The sequence below is a fragment of the Kogia breviceps genome, chromosome 12 (assembly GCF_026419965.1).
Source record: "Kogia breviceps isolate mKogBre1 chromosome 12, mKogBre1 haplotype 1, whole genome shotgun sequence".
Taxonomy (NCBI): domain Eukaryota; kingdom Metazoa; phylum Chordata; class Mammalia; order Artiodactyla; family Physeteridae; genus Kogia; species Kogia breviceps.
Genome location: NC_081321.1, coordinates 6,053,744 through 6,062,280, shown reverse-complemented (window position 1 = coordinate 6,062,280; position 8,537 = coordinate 6,053,744). Strand labels below are relative to the sequence as shown.

The 8,537-nt window shown below is 60.1% G+C and overlaps 1 protein-coding gene across 1 annotated transcript; it reads right to left on the bottom strand.

Moving 5' to 3' along the window:
* Positions 1–2,564: 2,564 nt before the first annotated feature.
* Positions 2,565–8,506, bottom strand: LAG3 (lymphocyte activating 3). Its single transcript, XM_059082619.2, has 8 exons — positions 8,126–8,506; positions 7,674–7,821; positions 7,033–7,292; positions 6,120–6,383; positions 5,438–5,713; positions 3,440–3,682; positions 3,024–3,151; positions 2,565–2,739 (listed from the first exon to the last, which is right to left on the bottom strand). Exons 1-8 carry the CDS (start codon positions 8,181–8,183, stop codon positions 2,629–2,631), a joined length of 1,488 nt encoding a protein of 495 aa, XP_058938602.1. The 5' UTR covers positions 8,184–8,506; the 3' UTR covers positions 2,565–2,628.
* Positions 8,507–8,537: the final 31 nt, after the last annotated feature.

The window sequence follows — 8,537 nt, the reverse complement described above, 5'->3', positions numbered from 1 at the left end:
AAATTACTGAGTTTGGGGGTGATTTGTTACGTGGCAGTAAACAACTAATACAACCCCTTCCCTTTTTTTTTTTTTTTGGCTGTACCGCGTGGCTCACGGGATCTCGGTTCCCCTACCAGGGCTTGAACCCAGGCCACAGCGGGGAAAACCCGGAATCCTAACCACTAGGCCACCAGGGAGCTCCCCTCCCTTCCTTTTTAACGAGGACCTAAGACGATTCCCCCTCCCCACACCCCCCCATGAGCTCCCTGCCTCCTTGCTGCCCTTTCCACTCCAGGACCCCAACCTGGAATGTCAGTTTGCAGATAAACTTGGTGAAACAAGATGGATTAACCTCACTCCCTGGACCCTAAGAGGACGTGGAAAGGGCTGGAGGCTCTCTTGCTGGATGGGGAGTGGGGCTCAGGGCCAGAGAGGCAGGAGCAGGAAAGTGACCCTGCCCCCAGGAGAGATCCCACAGGGACAGGGGTGAGAATTAATCAAAGGAGCACTGTTTACACAAGCCCCCTGCCCCCTCTTCCTTCCGCTCTCGTTTTCTGCTCTTCTCTTCCTCAGTGGGTGGAGGAACAGGTGGCCTCTGTCCCCTCCCTGTCCCCTTTGTGCAGGAGCGAGGGGATGTCCCTGCACAGAGCCTGTGAATCTTCAGTGACTCCTCTCAGAAGCCCAAAGGGCAGAGGGTGTCACCTCGTAGAGAGGAAGAATGTCACCCACAGAACTTTCCAGGAAACCCCTGCTCCATGAAAACCTGGCGGCTTCCACCACAGCCGTGGAGAGCAGGTTGTGGGCAGAGCTAAGGAGTGTCCTTGGCAGCACCCCTAGCCCACAGCAAAGGGAGGAGATGGTGCTTTGAAGGCCGCTCAGAGGGGCTTCAGGCCTCTCCTTGCAGTGCGACCGTCCCTGGCGAGCCCCAGGGCCTCCTTTCTGCGCCCCTGTGTCCCTGCCTGTGACGAGACAAGGGTCACCACCCTCCTAAGGCTGGGAACCTCAGATGGTCTCAAATGGGTCCTTATTCAGGCCCCTCCCCACCAGGGCTCTGCACGGAACAAAGGTGCCCCTCTCCCCATTCTGTCCCCAAGTCTCTGGCCATTGTGTCTCCACAGGGCAGGTCTTCAGCTTCATGGTTCGTGTCTGTGTCACTGCACACAGCACACAGGCTCGGGGGACAGTGGCAGGGCCTTTGCCACATCCCGTGTCGTGTCGCACCACCCCTTGGCGCCTGTAGACCAGCTCCCACCCGCTTGCAGTGTGTTCTCCCTCCAGCCCAGGGCGACAGCTCCCTCAGCCCAAGTCCAGCGCCCTGCAAACACTGCAGGCGGAGGGGTGTGTGTGTGTGTGTGTGTGCGTGTGTGTGTGTGCGCGTGTGCGTGTGCACGCGCGCGCGCGCTCTGCTAAAGCACCATCTGCCCCGCCCAGAGAAATGTTCCCTCCCAGAGAGACAGACAGACAGAGCAAGGAGGCAATCAGGCTCGTGGGTCTTCTCCTTCACGAATGGACGCTCAGCACAATCACAGCTTTCAGAGCCCTTGTATTATCCAATATCTGCACAACCCCCTTTTGGTGTATTATCGTCCTTGTCCCATTTAATAGATGAGGAAACTGAGGCTCAAGGAGACTAGCTCTGGTCACATCAGCACAGCCAGGATCAGAAGCCAGGGTTGCGGACTCCTGAGGCTTTAGCAGCAGCCAGAGTCTGGGTTGTCTGTTCTCTTGCCCACGTGGGGGACTTTGTCCCCAGGACTCCCCTGTGTCAGACTTGGGTCATAACTTTGCGAGGGCCAGGGTGATCTGTCCTGAGGCCATACAGGGCGGGAGACAGTTGCTGGGTGCGCGCTCGTGCGCGGACCACGGAGAGCGCAGTCACAAAGGTAGAGCCAGCCCACGGGGCATCGGAGCTGCCTGGTCCCCGTGCACGCACCGCTAATCTGCCTCAGCCTGCCCTGTGACCTCCGGTGGTGTGTGACAAACAGAGACCACTGGGTGGCGGTGTGCCCTCGTGCCTGGGACCAGACAGGTCGCCCAGGGCTGCGGAACGTAGGGGTGAGGCGGAGGCTGCCACCCAGAAAGGTTGCGAGACCCCATCTCCTGGAGGACTTGACCCGGCGGGGCTGAGTGTGTGTGTGTGTGTGTGTGTGTGTGTGTGTGTGTGTGTGTGTGTGTGTGTGTGTGTGTGTGTGTGTGTGTGTGTGTGTGTGTGTGTGCGCGTGCGCGTGCGCGCGCGCACGCGCGCGCTGCCGCCAGAGGGCCAAGGACAGTGCTGAGGTATGGCGTGCGTGGGGTGGGCCTTAGGGGCAAAATATAAAGGAAAGCGGGCAGCCAGAGCAACGTGAGCAGGACGGAGGAGAGGGCTGGAGGGCTGAGCGGTGAGGGCTGCTCGGACCTTCAGGAAAACGACTCCCCAGGAGAGAGACCAGGAAGAGAGAATCACGAAGAAACCAGGAACGGAAAAGGGGAAGATGCAAGGCTGCCTGGGGAAAGTAGGTCAGAAGGCCAGGGTGTGAGAAGGGAGCCCGAGAGGCTGGGGAGAGACAGAACCTTCCCCGGGCAAGAAGGGGCCAGACTCAGGCTTGCTGCTGACGGGGAGTTTATTTGCACTGAAGTGCGGAGATGCAGGGGCTGCCCGGCTCCAGCTCAGGGCTGCTTCAGCTGCGGCTGCGGCTGCGGCTGCGGATCCTCTATCTTGCTCTGAGCCTGAGGTGGGTGAGTCCCATGCTCTAAGGCAGAGAATCTTCTTGGGCGCCACTGTGGGAAGACAGACACACACGGAGGGTAGGAGGAAGAGGAGGGGGAAGGGAAAGGGGAAAAGCTATTCCTTCCCAGGCCCCTCCCTGCCCATATGGTCCCAGGCCTTCTCTCAGCCCCTCCGAGCCTCCTTTGGTTGCTTCAGGCACAGGGGGTCCCTGGAGTGCAGAGGCTCATGGAGAGGGGGCTCTGAGGGCAAGTTCAGGGGTCAACGTTGCTCATCTACCTGAGGAAGGGGTGCCAGACAGCACACCGAGGACTGGGGAGGGGGGCTCCCGGCTCACCCATTTTCTCCAAAGATGAAAGCTAAGGGCTCCAGTCACCAACACGAGCAGGAAGAGGATACCGAGGATGAGGAGAGGGAGGTGGCCTGTTTTCCAGGCCCCCGGGGCTCTCCCGGAACGTTGGGCACCTACGGAGAGAGGTCAGGATTGCAATAGCCATAGGGTCCTGGCTGGAAGGACATCTTACCATAGCCCCATATGTTACCGACAATGAGACCCAGAGAGTTTAAGGGACTTGTCCAGGGTCACTCAGCTAATTATCGGCAGAAGTGGGTCAGGCCTAGACAAGAGCTGGAGGTCAGCTCCCTGGCTGGAGAGAAGGAGCGGGGACGGGGCGTGGTGTGGGGAGGAGGTCTGGAAGTGGGATGGGGGTGACTGGTCTGGAGTTGGGGCTACGGCGCTGTGGGGTCTCGGACCTGGGTGGGACAGCTCCGCGAGGTATACCGCGGTCCCGAGAAGCCTCTGCCCCAGGTACAGACGGCACTGCCAGGGCTGAGAAAGGAGCCTGGACTCCGGCATCAGCAGCCAGGGGCCTGTGGAGGTCCTGCGAGACTCCTTGTCCAGGGGTCTCCACACAAAGTGTTCTTGTCCAGACGCCGGAGTCACCTCACAAAGCAGTGTTCTCAGGTCGCCAGGTAATCCATGGGATTTGGGGGTCACTGAAAAAATTAGAGGGAAGAGATCTTTTGGAGCCCCGACCCCCTTACGTGAAAGCATAGGCTCAACTCCCAAGTCTCAATTGCCTTGACTCCCCTGGGCTCTGATTGGGTGAGGTTGAGGGGAGGAGATCAGGGTCATGGCCCAGTTAATCTCATCAAGACAAAGCTCTGGGGCTTCCCTGGTGGCGCAGTGGTTGAGAATCCGCCTGCCGATGCGGGGGACACGGGTTTGTGCCCCGGCCCGGGAGGATCCCACGTGCCGCGGAGCCGCTGGGCCCATGAGCCATGGCCGCTGAGCCTGCGCGTCCCGGAGCCTGTGCTCCGCAACGGGAGAGGCCACAACAGTGAGAGGCCCGCGTACCGCAAAAAAAAAAAAAAAAAAAAAAAGACAAAGCTCTGGTCAGATCAGTCTGCTGCCCCCAAACTTTCCAGGCTCCCTACTGCCTTCGGGGGACGGTTCAAACTCCAACCGGGCCCGAAGGACCACATGACAAATATTTCAGATTCGTTTCCATGACTTTCTACTCAAACGCTCAGAACCCCCATCGTTCAGGTGAGTTGGCCTCCCAGAGACCTTGCACTTTTCCTGCTTCCATGCTGTGGCTCACATCTGTGTCCCCCAGATGAATTCTCTCCTCATTTCTGAATGTCTAGAGGACAGATCAACCGATCTAGAGACAGAGCATCTCGAAGCTGTGCGGTGGGGATGGGTAGGAGAAAATAGATGAATGGCCTGGAGCTGAGCATGGCATGCAGGCCCCGGAAGGTTTGCTGGCACAGACACCTGCGTTTAGCCCCAAGTCTGGCACTTCCCAGCTCTGTGACTTTGGGAAAGTTCCTTCTCTGTAAAACAGGGACAACAATCTCTCTCCCGTTGAGCTGCCGTGCAGATAGCTTGGAAAACTGCCTCAAGACAGTTGACCCTCAAGAAGACCTTGGACAGAAAGAATTGGTAAGCTGCGGTAACTGACTGGGAAGGAGGAAGTTGAGGATGAGTAGGACACGAGTGCAGTTACTGACAGGAAGGTGACTTAGCAAGAGGATTGGGTGCGAGGAAAAGATGGGGCTCCGAGTGAGGCTGAGGTGTGGGTACCATAATCTATGTAGAGATATGTGGGAAGCAAGTGGAAATCCACTTGCTTCAGGAGATGTGTTGTTGGCAGATTCATTTATTCATTCAACCAATATGCATTATTAGGTGCCTACGTGGTGGTGCTGCTATTTAGTGGCATAGGTGAGTACGGCAGACATAACCAAGCGGTGAGAGCTACCGATCAATCAACACATACTTTCTGAGTTTGTTTGGTTTTTTTCTTCTATGTTTGTTTTATACTGTCTTGAAAAGCCCTCGCTCAGTAAATATTTGCCGACTAAGGGACGGATTTATTAATTCCTCCCCAATCCAGGCCACTTCCTGCAACTTTAACCCAGGCCCTGGCCCCAAAGTGGGCACGGCTTCTTGAACTGTATTCCACTTTTCTTGAACCATTCAAACTTTTGCCACCTCTCCTTCTAACTTCTCTGACCCTCCCCCCACTTCAGAGCAGGGGAGTCCCTCACGGAAGAGTGGAACATTCATCCAGTGACTCGGGGGAGATTTTCAGTTTCTGTTCGTTATATGGGGGCGAGAAAAGCGGAGGCCACAAGGGGCATCCCCCTGCAACTTGTGCCTAGTGGCCTGGCATCACGAGGAGGACCTGCCCAGTCTTGGCCCAGCTAGCCTTCCCTTCCTGTCCTTTCCCACCTGGGGCTGACCTGTGATGACTGCCAAAGTGACAGTGGCACTGAGCTGCTGCCCCTGCAGCTGGACGCCGCAGGTGTAGGTCCCAGCCTGGGCCTGGCCCACAGCCTCTAGCAGAAGGGTAAAGTTGCCATGGTCTCCAGCTACCAGGAGGTCGGGGCCTCCGCCGGGAGGGGCCCACGTGGCATTGAGGGAAGACTGGGTCTCCACACCCGGAGGCAGGTGGCAGGGCAGCTCCACCCTGGAACCGGCTCCAGCGTATACTGTCAGCGGGACTGGGGGCTCCAGGCCTGCAAAGAAAAGGGAACCCCAAGTTACAAAGGGGCTGGAGCGCTGGGTCTGCAGGGGAGGGAGGAAGAAGGGTGAAGGGGGGGTGCGGCTCTGAAGAGTGCGACGGAGCAGAATAAGGTACATGAACTGAGGACGCTCAGAACCCCAGAACCCCAATGTGCGCGGGCCAGCAGGGGACCAAAGGCCGGCAAGTGAGGCTGGATGACCAAGGGAGAAGCTAGAAGGGAGAAGCCGCTGAAAGGCTGCAGAGGGAAAGAGAAAGGAGTGGGACAGTGAGGCCCAGAGCAATCACAGGTGTCATCAGCTTGGTTTGGGGGCTCATAAGTCCGGGGGAGGTGACGGGGGTGGGCGGGGGGGGGCAGGAAGGGATTGTGGTCAAGCGTGAAGGCAGACTGGCGGAGTTACCCAGAACACTGAGGCTGTACGTGGTGGAGACATTGAAGCCATCTCTATAGGTGAGGGTGCAGCCCCAGGTCCCGGAGTCCAAGGGGCTGACGTGGGGAAGGAAGAGGAAGTTTCCGGCTAAGAGGTGATGGGGGGACTCCTGAGCGGGCACTCTGCCCGGGCCCCGGAACCAGTGCACAGAGGCTGGGAGATCAGGGCGGCTGAAGGAGCAGTTCAAAATGACGGAATTGGAGGTCCACAGAGACCCGAGGGGGCTGGCAGTCACTGGGCAAGGACAGAGAAGGTTGGTCAGGCCCGCTTTCCCAACACATCAGGCCAACTAAGCTGGAAGCTCCTGGAAGCAGGCACCTGGCTGCAGATCTCTGTCTTCTCTCTGCCAACGCTCCTCCCACCCACCCAGCCCAGGGCCTGGCCCCTGGAGGTGCTTAAAAGGCATGCCCAGGAGTCCCCTGCCTACTTCCCCTGCCCGCTGCCTCCAGTTCACTGGGCTTGGTCTACGCTTCCCCTTCTCCAGGCCTCGCTTGAGGGTCCCCACTAAGCCCACCCCAGCTACAGACTACAGACGTCTCAACGCTGTCACTCCAGGCTCGCACTCTCCCCTCGAAGGGGTGCCTCCCCTCCTCCACCCTGGCACTGCCGCTGTGGGTCGGGGAAGGGGAGCTCAGGGGGTGATACGATCTCTCCACCGGGCCCTCCCCCGACACACGTGCTTCTCCGGGGGCACCTTCCACCCCGCAGGCAGGCTCGCCGGCCCCCCTTCCGCCCCTCCGCTCGGGGCTCTCCGGCGGGACCTGGGGCGCATCCTTAGAAGCACTGCCAGCCTCTGCCCAGCCCTTCCTGCCTCCGGGGCGGCGGGATATGGGGCGCCCTCCTCCTAGCCCCGCTCCCCCCTCCGCGCCCCCCCCCAACCTACCCGCCGCCTGGCCCACGCGCAGACGGAGGCGGCAGGCGAGAGCGCGGTTCCCGAGGCGCACAGCGGCGCGGTACTCGCCGGCGTCGGCGCGTCGGGCCGGGCGCAGCCACAGCGAGAAGTCCCCGCGCTGGAGGCTGCGCTCATCCAGCTGCACGCGGCGCTGCAGGGGCGGCCTCCCGACGCGCAGGCCTCCGAGAGCCAGCCTCAGCACCGTGTAGCGGCGGGGCCCCGGGCCCCGGGGGGAGAGCGCCGCGGGCTCACTGGGCGGGAGAGAGATGGGACTGAGAAATCCGAGGGGAAGGAACCGCCCCCCGGGGAAGAGGCCGTCCAACCACACTTTGAGGATGAGGAAGCCCACCCAAAGGGAAGCTCTCTGGACTGCTAACCGTCCCGTCCCGGCTCCGGTAGGCCAGCACCGGAGAGAGGCAGGCGTGCTGGGGGATGCAGGTGTGAGGGGGGCAGGCTGCGGAGGAAGGGCGGGGAGGGGGGCGGTGGGCGGCAGGGGAGGCTGAGCCACTGGCTTCAGAGGGACTGACAGCTCGGGGGAGAACACAGGGCGCTGGCTTGGGCCTGGGACTGGAAGTCTGCATGCCTTTACTGCTGGATCTGGGGGTCTTGTTGCTGCAGTTTGGGGTGCATACCTGTCCGGTAGATGCTGCCAAGTGACTTGTCTTGTTCGCAGAAGGCTGAGATCCTGGAGGGGGATTGTGGGGCTGCAGGGGAGCCGGGCAGGAGCCCCCTCCTGGGCCCACACCACCGGGACCTCTGCCCCAGGGTCTGGAGCCTCCACTGGGGAGGAAAGGAGAGGCCAAGGGGAGGGGCCGTGAGACAAGAGACTTCAAAGCAGGGAAGGAGCCTCAGTGCTTTCTGAGGGAGAAATAGGGCTGAGGGAGACCTTGGGTTTCTGCCACTTCCCTGCCAAGGGGGAGACCTAAGAGAGGCTTTGGGGGCTGAAGGACTGCCCCAAGAAAGGCCTTAGAAGAATCCACCTAATCTAAGGACCTTGGCATCTGTGTGGTCATCGAGAAATCCCTCCTCACCCCCTGCTGTGGGTCTGGAGGTCAACCCTCCCAGAGGGTGGTCCCCACCTTACCTGCAGCTGCCCACAGCGATTGCAGAAGCAACCAGACTGGGAACCGAGCCTCCCGCATCTCCTCTGAGGCCTGGGCCACACAGCCCTCCAAAGGGAAGAGGTCAGAAAGTGGGGAAGGACTGATGTTCAAAAGAGAGGTTCTGCAAAGAACGTGTTGGAGAAAGAGAATCTAGAAAAAGAGGAATGGAGGCCTGGAGAGAGAGGGAGGAACCAACGACCAGGGGCTGGAATCTAGAGGAGAGCCCGGCAGATCGGGCCGACGGAGGGTGCGGTCAGGGATGGTGTGGGGGTCCCGGGGGACGGGGCAGGGAGCTGGCAGAGAGCAGAGTGGAGGTAAGGTGGCTGTCTTGAGCTAGAGGCCTTTCTGCTGCTCCCAGGGCCCTGGCCCCTGTCCTTCTGTCTTCCCTCCACC

Bases quoted from the DNA above. Each gene is read 5' to 3' on its own strand.
- LAG3 (XM_059082619.2), bottom strand. From the start codon at position 8,183: ATGCGGGAGGCTCGGTTCCCAGTCTGGTTGCTTCTGCAATCGCTGTGG. The intron at 6,384-7,032 runs GTAGGTTGGGGG...GTCCTTGCCCAG, and splicing joins GCGCGTGGGCCAGGCGGCGG to TGACTGCCAGCCCCCTCGGG. The intron at 3,152-3,439 runs GTCCGAGACCCC...CTCTCTCCGTAG, and splicing joins CGCGGAGCTGTCCCACCCAG to GTGCCCAACGTTCCGGGAGA.